Consider the following 16625-nt stretch of genomic DNA (forward strand, 5'->3'; position numbering starts at 1 on the left):
GAGAAAGCTGACTCATCCCTCACATGAACACTTTGGCTCATTTAGAGAGTCAGACAGGGTGTAAGAAACCAAAGAGAATATCAAAAATTATGAAAAGTGTCATATAAAGCAGGAATTGCATCTCTGAGATGGAATATCAGGAGTGGCCTTCTTCAGAGTAGAATAACCAGAGAGCATCATTAAAGACAGGTGACACTCAAACTGGGACCTGCGGGAAGTGAACGTACGTACCTACCAGGGGGAGAGGATAAGCACAACGGCTAAGACAAAAGCTCCTCGGGCAGCAGGAACAGAGTACAGAGCTTGCCATCTCAGTGGACCACTAGACTGAAGAGAGCCCTCCGTGGAGCATAATGCATGAGGTGGAAGCACAGATGGGCTGTGGCAAAGGCTATTCCATTCTGAGGGCAACAGGAATCTGCCGAAAGCAGGGGAACTGTGTCCATGGGTAATCCACTGTCCCCCAACTTTATGTCCCTTGAGTGTGGGAACTGAGCATGTCTGCATTGTTTTATCTCCTGCACAATCTTGGAGCCCCATAAATGAATGACTAATGTCACAGCCATGTCAGTGCACCCTCTGCATGAGGACATCATGCTGGGTGGGGATTCACACAATATGAGATGACCCCTGACCTCAAGCAGTTCTCAATGGTGGTGGGGCAATCCTCCTAACATTACTTGTCACACAAAGGCACTCATATGGTGCGTATTGTGAGAAACAGTCGTTATAGGCAATCATAAAGTTCCAGAAAGATTGGAAGCAGGTGGAATTAGCTTGTAAATGTTTCCAAAAGTAGTAAATTTTTAACAGTATTTGGGAGGAATATAGGGTTACAGGCCATTGCAGAGGAAGGGTCAGGGCGTTTCAAGTAAACAGAAAAGATGGGAGAGGAGGAAGCAGATTAATCATAAACAGGCGAGCTTGGCTAGGGGCACAAAGGCCCCAGGCTGCACAGCAGCAAGGGCAGAGGCAGCAGGAAAAATAGAGGCCAGGTGGCTCTAAAATCATCACCTCGAATATCTACAATCCAACGCAACCCAGCACTTCTAAGTGTGCCTCATCTATGTCATTTAGTTTGGAAGTGGGAAGCGTTTCTCTTCTGACCATCTCAGATGTGAAGGAATGAGCTGACGGAGGGTGCTTTTTAATTTAGGACTCAAAAGGACCCAAAGAGGAAAACATCAAATGTGTCGATATGTTTATCCACCCACGAGGATTCCTGAAGACTTGGGTCATGTTCATAATGATACAAAGCAGTCTTCTGCCCATGGAGATTTTGTAGCTGAGTCATCTGTCCTCATTTTAGAGCTCATCAGGCCTGAGAAGATCTTCCAGATCTGTCAGCTGGATATTGGACACACAGCCGAGCCTCCTTCAAAACTGATGTCACCATGGACTCACTGAGTTCACTGACCATCCCTTTTGTATTTTCCTAATGCGCTTCCTATTTCCTGTGGCTCAGTATACAGATCACTAGCTAGAGTGTGTTGGCTTTGTTTTTTCTGTACTGGTAATTCTACAATACTTGCTTATAAGTGTTACAACCTGCCAGTTATCTTTGGGGTTCTGAGGGTTCTGCGGGTCAAAACCATCTCACCTTTCCTTCCAATGCCTCATCCGGATGTGTTTCCCAGCCCTTTAGACTTCACTTCTACACAAAGCTCAACTTTCTCTTATCTTAAAGCTTTGCATTGCTGTATTTTCTCTGAATGATTCTACACTCTCTTTCCTCAACTCCCTCCATGTAACCAGTTTAAAACATATTTCTAATTTCTACTGACTTCTAACGTACAGATTTTTAACCCTAATATGTTGTTTTCCTAAGGCTAATTTTCGAAGCTTCACTGAACTGCCTAGACATATCACAGCTGTTAACAAAAGGCAGCAAACAAGAATACTCAGAATGATTCAAATTACCCTGTCTTTAAAGTACAGGCAAATGTCCCTTTTCCAAATTAACTATCTGACAAGGTCTGAATGTTCTTCGAGTAGACTCAATCATAAAACTACAGCCACAAATAGACTCTATACAGCTTAAATCTATGCTCTCTTATAAGTATTCATATTGCTAACTTAAATTTAGGTTATTTGTGGGGGGTGGGAGTGGATAACCCTATAGTAAAACGACTATTACAGAATATCATGCTAAATACACTTGCTACAGGAAAAGTTCATATTGAAAACACCAAATGTTTCAAGGCACATTTAAATGAATATAGAGCCTTTTATCTAATTTTCTAGATGCCGGTTCAAATTTGGATCATGAACATCATGGTTTAGTGTTCTTGATGTTATGATTGCGTTGAAACCAACTGTTCGGTATCCTATACCTCCAAACGAGTACGAGGTGCTAAACAGGCAATGATCTACTACTTTGATTCCTAGGTTTAATCCTTCTAAATTGGGTGGCAGCATAATTTTTGCAAAAGCTTTTTGTGTTACTCCTGTATTTTGGTTAATTTTGTTCTCCAACTGAGAATGGCATATGTTCATTTGTTTTTCTACTGCATGCACGCTGATGGGGCAAATAATAGATCATTTATAGAAACACAGCCAACTCCTTGAATGAGGTATGCTGAAAGTCAGATTAACTCTACAAACACATCACCCTCTTCATTTATCTTGGTCTTAAAAAAACAAAAAAGGCAATCCAAACAACACAGTGATTAACTTTGGTAGAATAACTCACAACATAGTGCTTTTTGTAGCCTTCGGATTTTGATGGCTGTGCGGTAGGCAGAGAATCGTACGTTATTCAGGTCAGCTGCAATGGAAAAGGGAACAGAACACATTCAAAGCATGCTTATTATTTAACTTACATTGAATGGCAAGAATGTATCTGTTTACTTCAGATGATGGAAAAGTATTATGTCTGTTTGCATTAAAAAGTCTCCTAAAATCCACAGCATTTATTTAAGAAATTAATTAAACGCTTATTAGCACCATAGCAGGATGCATTCCAACACAGTGTTAGGTAGATTTTAAAAAGCATTTTCAAATAGGGAAAGAGGGCACTAAGGAAAAGACTATATAGACTGTTAAATTTTGATGGCTTAATAAATATATCATACTGTTGGCTGAGGGCCCTTCGTTCCCTACTGCTACAAGGGATTCTCCTCCAGGGGCATTTTCCCTGAGAACAGTTTTCTGTCAACCAGGCTGTCCATCTCACTGCTCATAATGCTAGTCTTATTTCTATGCTCCTTCTGTCCTGATCTCTTTGTTGCTTCTGCCTTTGTATAGATCTGGTTAAAATTTTCCTGTAATCCATATTCGTATCTTTAGGAACCAAAATGAACTCTACTTAATAATTCTGCACTGCATATTTGAAAGTTACTAAAAGAGAAGTCTTAAAAGTTCTTATCACAAGGAAAAATAATCTGTAACTCTGTGTGGTAATGGATGTTACCTAGACTTATTCTGGTGATCGTTTCACAATATATACAAATATCAAATCATTATATTGTATGCCTGAAACTGATACAATGTTAGATGTCAATTATATCTCAATTTTTAAAAATCTTAAAGACTTGGCACCAAGTAAAAAAGAAAGAAATTGCACTTTCTTTCCCTGTCTCTTAAAAACACAGTACTGGTATTAGAGATGGACGGAGCTGGAAAAAAACCTCAGGAATCATCAGTGTGCCTGCTCTTTCTACAAACTGAACAAACCTGTGGCTTTTCTTACTTGTTCAACCTTTGCAGCTGCCCACACCTATCCAAATAAAAGCTCAACAGAAGCCTGATATTTAAAAAGCTAAAAGGGGTGGCCTCTTCTTATTGCAATGGAAGTGGGTGTAGGAGCTTTAGGGTGCTGCCCTCCCTGTCTGGCACCTTACCTACCCAAAGAGAAGACTCTTCCAAAACCACTGGCCCAACCTAAAAGACTCAGGCTACATAAGCAGTTCAAATTCATACTCAGCTAGAAATCTCAAGATCAGGATTCTCATCTCATGTGTCTCTTGCATGTTTACATTAAAATGAATTTAGCTTTCCATGACTAGACAAAAAGGAAACTAGGCAAGCAAATTTAATAAGATCTACTAAATAAAAAGTGAGCTAAAAGCAAATTTAAAGCAATGGAATGGAGGTTGCTGCATTGTGATTGCTTTTCTTTTTGTTTTCTCATAAAGCTGAAGTTTAAGGTGACTTTGAGGGAGGTAAAATCTCCAACTGCGTTCTTCCTTTTAAAATCATCCTTTGGCTCATGCTGTTTCAAACCATGCATTCTCTTAACTAGAAAGGGAAAACCCGTTGACTGCACTGCCCTTAGAAATTCCACCGCTTTCATAAGTCAACGACATAATCCTTTAAACATAACATGCCATGAAAGAACAGCTGGTGGTTCGTTTCTTTTTAAGAAGATACAATTCTCGGTTGTTTAGGTTAATTCATTACTACTAAATAAAATAACACTCACCAAGGGATTGAAAGAGTTCAGTCATTTTAGGATGATCCCAACAGGTTGTCTGTGTTTGATGGCTAGGGAAAAAAACAGTAAAATGAAATAAAAGAACAAATTAAATAATGTATGTTATATAGAAAATATGTAAACAGAATTCTTATTCAAATGTTTAAAAATACATGCAAAATTATCTCCATGATGGATCACTCAGAAACCTGATGACCAATTATTACTTAATATTCACAAGAACAATAAACTTTTACTTGATCAATTACATTGTGAAAATATGGATGAACATTTTTGATTTACATATTTCAGAGTGAATTACAACTAACAAGACCTAGTGTGAATGGCATGGATCCTGGGGATTCAAGCTTGATCTAGTCAAATCAGTGTAGGCTCTAGAATAATTCTACTTGTGTTAGGCAGATGTAGATTCTCCTTCAGAATAAATCCCCTGAGAGCAGATGTGTTGTGAGGAGTTGCTAAACTTTAGAAGTCCTAATCAAATTTCCAAAGAACAGAGAAATGAAGAGTTTAACTCTGAATAACATCTCCACCTCCCAATCAATTGAGGCTCCCTTCTTTTTAACCTCAAGTCTTTCCTCCCTTGATCTAAATTTGCCCTTTTTCCCGAATGCACTCAAAACTCTGGAGTTGGTATGATGATTATCCTAAGATGAAGACATCTAAGATTCAACAGATGCGGAAAGAAGTCTTTTCACAGCTTCCTTTATCTGACTAAAAGCAGCAACTTCTGGGAAATGAGGTTACCAGAAATCCTCTTTGGAGGAGTTTCATGGCTATGAAGAAGATAGGAAAACCACTTGCACCTGCATAAACAAACATTATCACAAACTTTCATATCTTGTGTTTGTTGTCCCTCAAAAACATTTGTCTTTCCTGAAAAAAACCTATTGGTTTTCCTCATAGGAGTCTTCCCTCCCCTATTCTTCCCCCCTACTAAGTTGGGTATAGAAGCCCCAAACTCTAACTACCCATTTGAGTTACTCATGATGGTATGAACTTTTCTCTTGCTAACTTGTCTTCAGAGTTTAATTCACAGACCCCCAGAAAATGAACCTAAGAGGGTAGAGGTCAAGTTTTTGCTCCCTGACACCCTTTTCACATGTATCTGGACTCTCTATTCCCCTCACGTGTATGTCTTTCTCTCACCATATGACTTCACGCTCCTCTCTCAGTTTTCAGCATCCCTCAGCTAACCAGCGCTTTTTTAAATAGGTATTGAACAGGTTTTCTCATGATCCTTACTCTTCATTTTAAAAGCAAGTTTTATGTTTTCACTTTTTCTGTAAATTCCAAACCTAATTCATAGAATTAGAACTCTTTTGAGAATAAGATGAGCATAAAATAGATCCATGTTGTGCTTAAATTAGGTTCCTTCTTTTTGTATATGTGTGAGGTGAACGCCTCTTCAATGGGTTGGTGGCCTTATATTTAAAAATAGTTAACTGTCCCTTATCTAGGTCAGAATAGAGTAATAACGTTTAATAGCACTCAAAAGACTTCTTGGATGACACTCAGTTCTTACAAAACTGTTTAGTAAGCTAAGTGAAATGGCACAGTACACAATGGAGAGTGAGAGTAAAACATTCATACCATTAATTTTAAGGGAACTTATTTTTAAAAACCTATCTAATATATCAGGAAGTAGGGTATGTCACTGGGAAAAGGATATAATCACTGTACCCCCAAATAACTCATCATTTCTCTTTGAAAAATATTTAAAGTTTAGATTTGAAATTGGGTATGTAAAATATTCTGGAAATTCCAAAATCCCACACAAAATAACCTATAACGTGAAGATCTTAGGAAGAGTTGGCAAGTTGTTTGGCTCCCCTACCTGGTTCGTGACATGAATGTAGACGCAAATATTCCCACTTTGTATTCTGCTCCTGAACACCAACCCAACCATTCTACCTTTTTATTATCTAATTGCTCCAAAGACCATGGAGAAAGTATAAAGGCTTTATGACCTAAAATTCTTACTGTTCATAGTGTGCCCTGGAACTTGCAAGAAATAGATACTCTCAGGCACCTACTCCTCCTGAATCGAAATCTTCTACTTAACAAAATTCCAAATGATTCCTGTGTACATTCAACTTTGAGAAGCACTGACCTAAAAAGTAAGTGTATGAATCAAAGTAAAAAAAAAAAAGATTAAGAAGATACCTCCAAATTTTGCTAATAAACAACTTCCTCTGTACCATCAATAAGAATTAAAGGAGGATTTTCTAGAAATACAATGTAATTCAAATAAATTCATCTTGAGCTCCTAGTCTTACACAGCCTCCCAGGAGTCACTTGATTTCCTGCCTTTCAATCCCCATGGCAATACTACTGTACAGAGGCAGACATCCATTGTTAAGGACCAAACCAAGGATCGAGACCAACACTAAAGCTATGAGTAATGCAGAGCCAAGCTTCATACTTATACAGTGACTCTAAGTACACTGTCCCTAGAATTACAAGGGCAGTGCTTTAGCAAATACGCCCTATGCAACCATAAGGAGACAATGCCACTATGTAGTCAGGCAGTGAACTGGGAATTCAGTACCACCCGCTTGCTAATGGCTCGTTTTTAGTGAAACCACTGCTAGGAGCTGAGGGAACACACACATTTGGCAAACAGATGGAAGGAGGGAAACGGTTTTTCCCTTTGTGAATGCAATACAGTTGATTCATTAGGCAGAACTGCCAACCCTGAAAATAAACACAGCCTCTGGTTACAAGAGTATAGCTGCAGCTTACCAAACAACAGTTAGAAAAAGAAAGTAGTAGATGCAGTTGGCTGTTGGATTTCCCTTTTCTTTCTTTTAAGTGGTAGGAGGGTTTTAAAGCAAAATCCACAATTAACCCAAAGGCTCCAAGTATTTGAACAGCTGCGGATTGCTCAGCTCACCCAGCCAAAATACTCCCAGTCCCCTCAGAGTAGGCAACCCAAACAGAATAAAAGTTGCATTTTTCACCCCCCCCAAATAACAACAGTTTAGGTTCTGGGCAATAGGACTTCATATTGTATGCCTTGATAAATTATAAAATAAAATTGTAATTCTGTTACTAAAAATCTTTTTAGGAGGGAACAATCCAGGAATAAAAAGAAAAATTTAAAATCTAACAAATCAGCAATTAACAGTTAAGCCCAAACCATTTGGAGCAAAGAATAGTGAGAATATGTGACATGTGACTAGGGTGCCCCCCTATGTCACTTTTGCTTCTGGAGGGAAAAAGTGTGAAGGCCTTTGATGTGGCAAAAAATTAGTGGGTGCCCTGTGAGGCTTAAATTGTCTTTGAGCTATTTTCAACTCTGCAAACTGAGGAAGACTGATAGCAATGCAAATCATATTTTGTCCATAGAAATGCAAATTGTGTCCACTGGAATACAATTGATTATTGCTCATTCTTCTGAGATTATTGACCAATATGTCAGCTTTACATCTAACTGTAAATTCATTTTAGCATCCTTTATTTGAGTATGAAGATGCTAGTTTGTTAGTATTTTCCTTGGAATATTTTCCTTCTCTAATTTCTTACCTAATCCCTTATTAATTAGCTGAGTTAAATGAAATCTTTGACACATGCTCTTTTTATGTTTGTATGAGAATCAAGATTTAGCTATTTCTTATTTTATTTATTAAAAATTTTTTTTAAAATTTTAACTGAGATATAATTGACATACAGCACTGGTCATTTAAGGTGTACCACATGTTGGCTTGAAACATTTCTATATTGTAATATGCTTACCACGTTTGCATTAAGTTAACAATTCTATCACTTTACATAATTATGTTTTTTGTGTGGTAAGAACATTTAAGATACAGTCTCTCAGCAACTTTGAAGTTATAATACTGTATTGCCTATAATCATTACACTATGCATGAGAGCTCCATTACCTCTTTTTTTAAATGATCCTTCCACACCTGGGACAGTCTTGGTTTATACCTGCTGTCTTGCACAATTGTTAAAAGTGCTTCTTTACTCTTACACATCCCAGGTGGGATAACATTTGGACCCTATAATTTATAGAATTTAATGAAAAATTAAAACAGTAAGTAGTATATGTTTCTACCTATTTTTATTCAAATGTATTCTGATAAGCCACAAAAAGCAAAAACACCAAGACTGTACACCAATGCACAGAACACAAAAATGTGTCAAAACACTGTCCAGTATATGAGACAATGAGCCAACAGCAAAGTACATGTAATTCTGATAGACTGATAAAATACTGATTTCTGGGCAACAGATTGCTCTGGGGAAGATCCTTATTAATCCCTTTTGTCCTCATTAGAGTGGTATCGTTTTTGCCATGAAACCTTTGATGAGAAGGCATCCCACTTATCCAAAAACTGACACTCTGCCAAATACACTTACTTGTTACTTATCTATCCAATTTTATGCTTGAAACTGGATTTTGTGAGTTTTGCCATTTATCATTCCACTCCAGTTGCAATTATAAAGGCATATAGGAGAAAAGAAATTAAAGGTAATAGCCTATTACTTGAGTGTCCAATTTGTACCATGTACTCTTGAAGCTCTTTCTATGTGGAAACTCAATCTTCTTAACACTTCTGTGAGTTACGTGCCAATATTATCGCCATTTCACAGCTGAAGGAAACCAGGGCAGGGGTGCTTAGATAACTTGCTCAACATCACATAGTAAGTAGCAGAAATGGAATTTGAACCTAGATGGTCCAGTTTTAAGCCTGAGTTCTTAATATGAAGTACACTTGCATGACTGAGGCTTTAAAATCTTTCTGATGAATCTGAGTCTGAGGTCACAGTCCATCATTATAATCATTATAAATAATTTCATCTCTCTTGGTTCTCTATCACTCCTGGCAAAGCCCAACCATGGATGAGCTCAATTACTTGCCTTCTCTGGACCTAAGCAGCTGTGCATGGACACAGCTGGGGAAAATCACTCAACAGACAGACTGATTTTACTTTAAATATTTGACTTTAAACCTCAAATGTCCAACTGCTGACAACTGTACTACATTCGCTAATAAACTTGCTTCCCAAACCCCAAGATAACAATTTACTAATGCCTTCTCTTTTCTCAAACTTAAGGAAGTTTCCCTCCCCACCTCACTGATATCACACTTCATTGAAAAACTAAAAACCACCAGATCAAAATTCCTCATCTTCCCACCACCAAATCAATGAACTTCCCTCCTTCAGCCAGAATGTCTTCTTTTCTCCTTCAACTGAGAAATCCCCCCTGCCCAATCTAAGGCCAATTCTTCCCAAAGGTTTCTGAAAAAAAATATCTTATCCTGCATTATCAACGCCTCGCTCAATAAGACTATTCTCAGAATATAAATGTTGAAGGATTTGCTCTCCTTAAACACACAGGCATAGACACACATATATACACATTCACCTCTATCTTGAACCTACTCTTCCTGCCACCTATTAGCCTTTTTCTCTTCCTCACAGAAAAAAACCCTTCAATGAGCTGTGCATGTTCTCCTGCCCCATTCACTACTCAACCCACTTCCATTCGGTCGTGAGTTTCATTCCACCACCCAGCTGGTCCTGGCAAAATCTGAACTCCCGATTGTCAGACAGAATGGCTGCTTTTCCATCATCAACTCACTTACTTGACCTCTCAGGATGGGGAGAAACAGAGGAGAGATAATAAATGTCATAAGTTATACAGTGGAGTAGAAGCTGAGACGTGCTGTTAAAAAAACAGGATCTCCAAAATGAAAGTGACATAGGCAGAGTGTAAGTTCTGCTAACATTCTCTTTCCATATGCTTAAAAGAGTCATATAGAGCACTCAAGCAGGAGCTCCCAAGTAATAAAATTTGCCTTCAGGTGATCAAAGTATAGAGTGAAAACAAATTTTGGCAATCTGATGTGATGTTAAGTAGCCGAGTAATACCTCATTAAAGATCTAAGAGGTGACATTCTCATTATTGGAATTTATAATCCTCTCAATCTTTGTTTCACCGGCAACTAGAATAGGTGAAGAATATGGAGTATTCCCATCAGTACTGCTGATTCTGTGTGTGTGTATGTGCGTGCCTCGTGAACGTAATTGGGTTGAGTGGCTAGTGGGGATGGGGTGGGGCAGGAGATGGAGAAGTATGGGGAGCAAATTCATATGTTCCTCAGGTAACATGTGGCTTCTTGAACCCTCACATCTACTGTCCTCTGGGCTTTTAAAAGCAGGAAACCCAAGGTTATACTTCGACAAATAAAAGAGCAAATTTTAGGAAAAACCTAAGTCTGTATGTCAACATTTCAAGAAAAAGACCTTTCTGTTCAAAATACAAATAAGATATGATTTTACTCAGTGATAGATATTGTAAAAGCATAAAGCCTTTCTAAAAAATATGCCGTTAACTTGGCATGATAATGAAGACACGAGGCAGGAAGACTCAATTGTAAACAAAGGATAACTTCAAATCTGTTGGACTCGACCATAAATTCAACTTAAAATAATTTCACACTCAGGAATAGGTTCAAAGACTCAAGCACATAAAGGGGTATACAGAAACAGGGGCTACAGCACACCCACAAATACAAACGTCAATATTCCTAGTGTGGCTGACATAATAATTCGTTGAAAAAGAAGAAGACAAGGTTGTTTGTGTTTAAGTAAAGTAGGATTAATGACTAACGGTTGTGCCTGGGTGGGAGGGGAGGTCCAAGTGATACTTAGTTTTGAGGGCAGTGCAAGACCGTGTGGCAGAAGAAGCGTGCACACCCTCGGCAAGCCCAGGGGAGCCTCTACTTTGGTACTGGTCCAGAACTCATGGGAAGTCCCGTTCCCCACTCAACTCTACCCCAATGTCCCTTTATTTAACCACCTGTTTATCTCCTGCAACCTCCCGTGTGTGTGTGTGTGTGTGTGTGGGTGTGTGTGTGTGTGTCCCCGTCCCTGGGGAGCCCTCTATGCCCCTGCCTGAAGGGATGGTGTGTGGGTGTGTCCCTGTGTGTGTGTGTGTGTGTGTGGGTGTGTGTGTGTCCCCGTCCCTGGGGAGCCCTCTATGCCCCTGCCTGAAGGGATGGTGTGTGGGTGTGTCCCTGTGTGTGTGTGTGTGTGTGTGGGTGTGTGTGTGTCCCCGTCCCTGGGGAGCCCTCTATGCCCCTGCCTGAAGGGATGGTGTGTGGGTGTATCCCTGGAGTTGAATTCATCAGTGTGTCATTTTAGTTTGTTTTTAAAACTGAATGTATACATTTACTGTTTTAAGGTACTACTTTATCTCCTTCATAAATTTTTTTAAAGGAAAAATTCATTCCAATTTCTCTATATGGTTGTACTGAATTTTTTACCGCATCATTTCACTTCATAATCAGTACAATAAAAGACACTTACTTAATTTCATTATTTGATCATTACTTCTGTACTTTTGCTAATACTAGTGATTAGTTTAAAAACTTAATCTTTATAAATTAAAGTACAGTTATCTTTTTTCTTTAATGGCCCCACAGTGATCCTTACTAGACCTTTATTAATTGTATCCCTGACCCTAAAAATCAAACTGTACAGTAAGACAGACGGTGCCATTATAATTCAATGTAGTTGAGTCATCTGGGAGATTCGAACTCAAAATCCCATTTCATGACAGTAACTCTGGCTCAAGTAATGTATAGATGAATAGCAGGAAAGGTAATATCTTAAGTACTGAACTAGTTAATGTCTTTCTAAGATAATGTCAACTCCATCTAAATCATCTCAATAAACCAGGACACTGGCAAAGCTGCCCACTTATGTTTGGTTTGCTGATTTTTGGCTGCTGCAGGGCAGGCTGTCTGCTGCTTAGTTTTCTATTAGCCAAGCAATGCTCATTTGTCTGAAGCTGCCTGCCAGCTCAGGAGGTTTAGTGACCCCAAGGTGCTTACATTCTTTCATAAGGCAATTTCATTCTTACCTCCTGGTTGAGCAGAGTTGGCCCAGTGAGTTTTAAATATTTATTCTCAATAAAGTCACAGATCATTTCTTGGAAAAACAGACCCTCTAGTACATTTTTTTATACTTCTATTTCATTCTTTCTTCTTCGTTAAAACCAAAACACAAGCTCCACTTCTGAAAAGAGACTAAAAGTGTGTCCCAAGACTTCTCCACTTAAAAACCTGGAACCAAATGGATTCAATTGCTCATCTTGATTAAGAAGCAAGAGAGAGATGAAGACAGCTGCAGGAAGTCTTTCAGAGAGAACTGCATCTTTCATTGTTAGTTAAATCTTTAGTTGTATCTTTGTCATGGACTTATTTTGTTCTTGGATAAGTTTTCTGTAACCTTTAAAGATTAAATATTTTATGATAATTTCTTTTTTGTTATTGGTATACATATATCTTTATTAGCTCTGAGTTTCCTGTTAGGCTGGATATTTGGATAATTAATCCCATTGCTGCCACTCCTTTCTGCTCTTGTTTAAGAAAGAAATATTGCACCTACATCATCAAGTGGGGTCTGTGATTCCTCTAAAGAACTAAGCATTAATTCTCTCCTTCAGAATGCACATATATAATGACACAAGTATATACAATTTACTCAAATTGCCTGACTACTATATAGAGCAACTACCTGCTTTCCAAGGTTTCATTTACAACTATAAACTTCACTTTTTTTTCCCCAAAATTGATAGAGTAGGGCAGTAGAGGGTACCCTTGGGGGGCAAGAAAAGGGTCTGAAAGTATTGCAGGATCATCCATAATGAACACACAAAAAAAGAAAAGGAAAATATAAAGGAGATGTAAAAAATTGAAGAAAATCTTGATTTAGGCCAATTCACAATGAGGGGTTAGAACAGGGCAGAGCACGGTAGCGGTATTTGTAGATACACATTAATTTTGTTCTGGTGAATACATTCTAATATCAAGGAATGTTGGTTTACAGAATGTGATATGCATTATCTATATAGCCAGAGATTGATGAAATGTTCATGTTAAAGCTATGTGAATGTGAATGACTCAGGATTCTAGAAAGGATTAAGATTTGCCCTTCAGATTCTAGTGGGAAATTTGAGCTACAGAGTTGTCATGATAAAGCCCTGTCACAATAGCAGCATAATCATTTGTACCAAGACATCTTAGTGCTTACTACTTGCTGAAAAGTCACACATGTGGGGTTTAGAGATGTTGCAGAGGCAGAAAGAAAAGCTGTATTTCCTAACCTTACCTTACTAAATTCTGTGAAACAGTATGCCTTACCAACAGGTTGGCCATGCAGGGGACCATCTACACTGAAGCCCCATGGGACCTGTGAGCCAGCTTTGCTAGGCATCCCACTCGTGGACGGAAAGCTACCCAGTGATGGAGAGCTGATCGTGTGGACGAAGAAGGGTCGTGGGGGGCCACACAGTTTGTTGCTCCACCTCAGAGTTCCTTGTTAAGATCCAACCGGCAGGACTGGAGAATGACATTTTCCTATCTATAGACAAGCACCTTTGTCTATACCCTGACAACACTGTGAAATTTCCTTAAACATATAAAACATGTATTAGCTACAAAATCAGCCTATAGAAAAGGCAGTGTGGAGTAGTGGAAAAAGCCTGAGCCTGGTCTTCATATGATTCTGTGCTCAACCGCAGGCACAGAGTAGGTACATAATGAATGGTAAGCGGTCTGTAGTATGAAAGGAAGGGTTTCTGCTCATGTTCATTCTATGTGACTGCTCCTGCCTCAATGTACTCCTTCATCCCCCTAAGTTTCCCATGTGGCTAAAAGTTTCTGTTCTCTACCTCAGCTAATAACAGAGAGCAGGAGACAGTAGGACACACTGATCAAGAGTTCAGAAACTAGAGCTCGTCCCTGGGTTCGAACACCAGCTCTTCCACTTTCGGCTGTGTGATCTCAAGCAAGCTACACGTGCACTTACTATCTAAGCCTTGCCTGTGATGAGGGTAATGATAGCACCCACCCTTCCCTGGGTACTGTGAGAACCCATTAAAGGAGGTAAACCGTGCATAGGATGAGCATAGGGCTGGCAAACAAATATTCCAAAAATATAATTATTACAATGATCATTATCATCTACCATGATACATACTATTATTATTATTTCTAGATCAAAATGAGAAGCAATGAGTTTTACATGATTAATGTGACATATTAGGAAAGTTCAACCCAAAGCTTTTAGTCATCATTGCCTTTATACTTGAAACTCCCTAGATATTAACTTTTATCTGATAAATCAACAACTTGTGCAAAACACAACACATGACTAAAATTTACAGAGAAAGAGGTCTGGCTTTTATGGCAGATTTCTGTATATTATGAAGGCAGCAAGAGCCATTTCACATTTTCTTAAACTGATAGAATAATAAGCTGCCATTGAACTATTCAAGAAAAGAAAAATACATCAGTTTGAGAAAGTCTTCCTTAGAAACAGCAGATAATAATATAAAAATATGAGTTTGAACTTAAGATATTAACATAGAGGGACTTATACTACATAGACCTGTAGAGCTCAGATCTGTATTCTATCATTTTCTAGAAACAAATGAGTCACGCAGTACACCTCAAATTATGAATGAAGAATTATGTAGAGAGAAATGCAATGAGCTACCAAAGTATGTTTAACTAATCTATAAAATTCAAGTAGTAAATAAAAATAATTTGTCCTCTCCTTTCAACTTTATTGCTATATTCTGACATTTGAGTATGTAAAATTGTATACTTAAATATTGAAAGTATCTAATATTCATGCCTGAATATTAGTTTCTTGTTGGCCAAGTTAATACATTGTAATATGCTGCAGGAAACTCATGTTGCATGACAATCATGCTAAATTTGTTTAACATTTTCTTCTACTTAGATGTGCAGCCATGCAAAGGGAAGTGTATATTAAGTCTTTTCATTAATCATTACTTGTTTATTAATTTATTTGGGAATTAAATTGTTTTCCTAACAATTCTTCACCTGAAATACTGGCTCATGTAACCCTACCTCTACAGATTGATGTTGCTTCTTAGTGAGGAAATAATCTGTTAAATTACACAACAGAGCAAGTAATGAAAAAATCTGGTTAAAGAAAGTTTTTTAAAAATAAGAGAATGCATTCTACACACATGGGCAGATTTTTAAGTATTTGAAAGTCCTAAAAAGATGTTTAACATTAAAACTACACATATTTAAGAGAATCCAATCTTTCACTAATGATGTTGAAGATATTTTAGGATGCTACAATCCTACAGGTCACATGAAAAATATTGGCCATCATTGTATTTCTTTTGAAGTGCTGGTTATAGAGCTCTAGCCAATGAGATGACAGATAAACTAGCTGCCCTATAAGAACTCATAAACTGAGCAAGGATACAATCCTGCTAAAGCTTTCCAAAATGATAAAAATTCTGAACTGGTGACATTCTGACTTAGGCAATATAATTCTCAGTCATATATAACTGACCTGAACATAATTTTCTTTTAATAGTAGTGCTAAAATTAAGGATGGATGTTTTACAGTGCCCAATCAAATAGATAACCATTGCATAAACATAATCAAGAGATTCATAATTTTTTATCTAGTAAAAACAATAATCTGCGTTATTAGATCCAATTTACATTTTCCAAAAATCAGATGATACAGGATTCTAGGACAATTCAATCAATTAATTAATTTCAATTAACTTGCATGAATGTCTATATTTTGTATAGTGCAGATATCAGTTTTCTATCGCTGCTATAACAAATTATTGCAAAATAAATGCTGGGCTAAAATAAAGGTTTGCAGGGCTGCGTTCTTTTCTGGAGGTTCCTAAGAGAAAATCCCATTTCCTTTCCATTTCCAGCTTCCAGAGGCTGCCTGCATTGCCTGGCTTATGCTCCCTTCTCCATCTTCATGCAAACTAACGTAGTCACATCCAGGGGTCAGGATGTGGTCATCTTTGTATGGCCATGGTTCTGCCCACTACAGTGCATCAGATTTATACCTAAACCCATAATATTTAATTCAAGTCAATACTCATGCATAAAATTAGGATTCTCTAGTACTATATTATGTCATTATATTATTATTTCATTATACTGTGGAATGAAAATGTAAAAACATTTTAAATGTTTCCAATTGGATCAGATGATTACATCTTCTCTCAATAAAGACATGTCAATTTGCCCAGCCTCTTACTTCTTTCATGCTTGCACAAATATGCCTGTTCAACTACTTTGCTACTTTACTCTTAAGCTTATCACAACTCAGTACACTACAGATAAAAGTATTAAATTCCCTTAAGACAATG

The 16625-nt window shown here is 37.9% G+C and overlaps 1 protein-coding gene across 15 annotated transcripts in view; it reads right to left on the reverse strand.

Annotated features, from left to right (window-relative positions):
* Window positions 1-16625, reverse strand: part of UTRN (utrophin) — a 483718-nt gene that overhangs the window by 58351 nt on the left and 408742 nt on the right. For all 15 annotated transcript variants that reach the window (XM_036906868.2, XM_036906866.2, XM_057489131.1 and 12 more), the window contains 2 exons: window positions 4424-4485; window positions 2693-2767 (listed from right to left, as the gene is read on the reverse strand). In XM_036906868.2, coding sequence (XP_036762763.2) covers window positions 2693-2767; window positions 4424-4485 — 137 coding nt within the window. The remainder of the gene's footprint in view (window positions 1-2692; window positions 2768-4423; window positions 4486-16625) is intronic.

This window comes from Manis pentadactyla, chromosome 12 (genome assembly GCF_030020395.1).
Source record: "Manis pentadactyla isolate mManPen7 chromosome 12, mManPen7.hap1, whole genome shotgun sequence".
NCBI lineage: Eukaryota > Metazoa > Chordata > Mammalia > Pholidota > Manidae > Manis > Manis pentadactyla.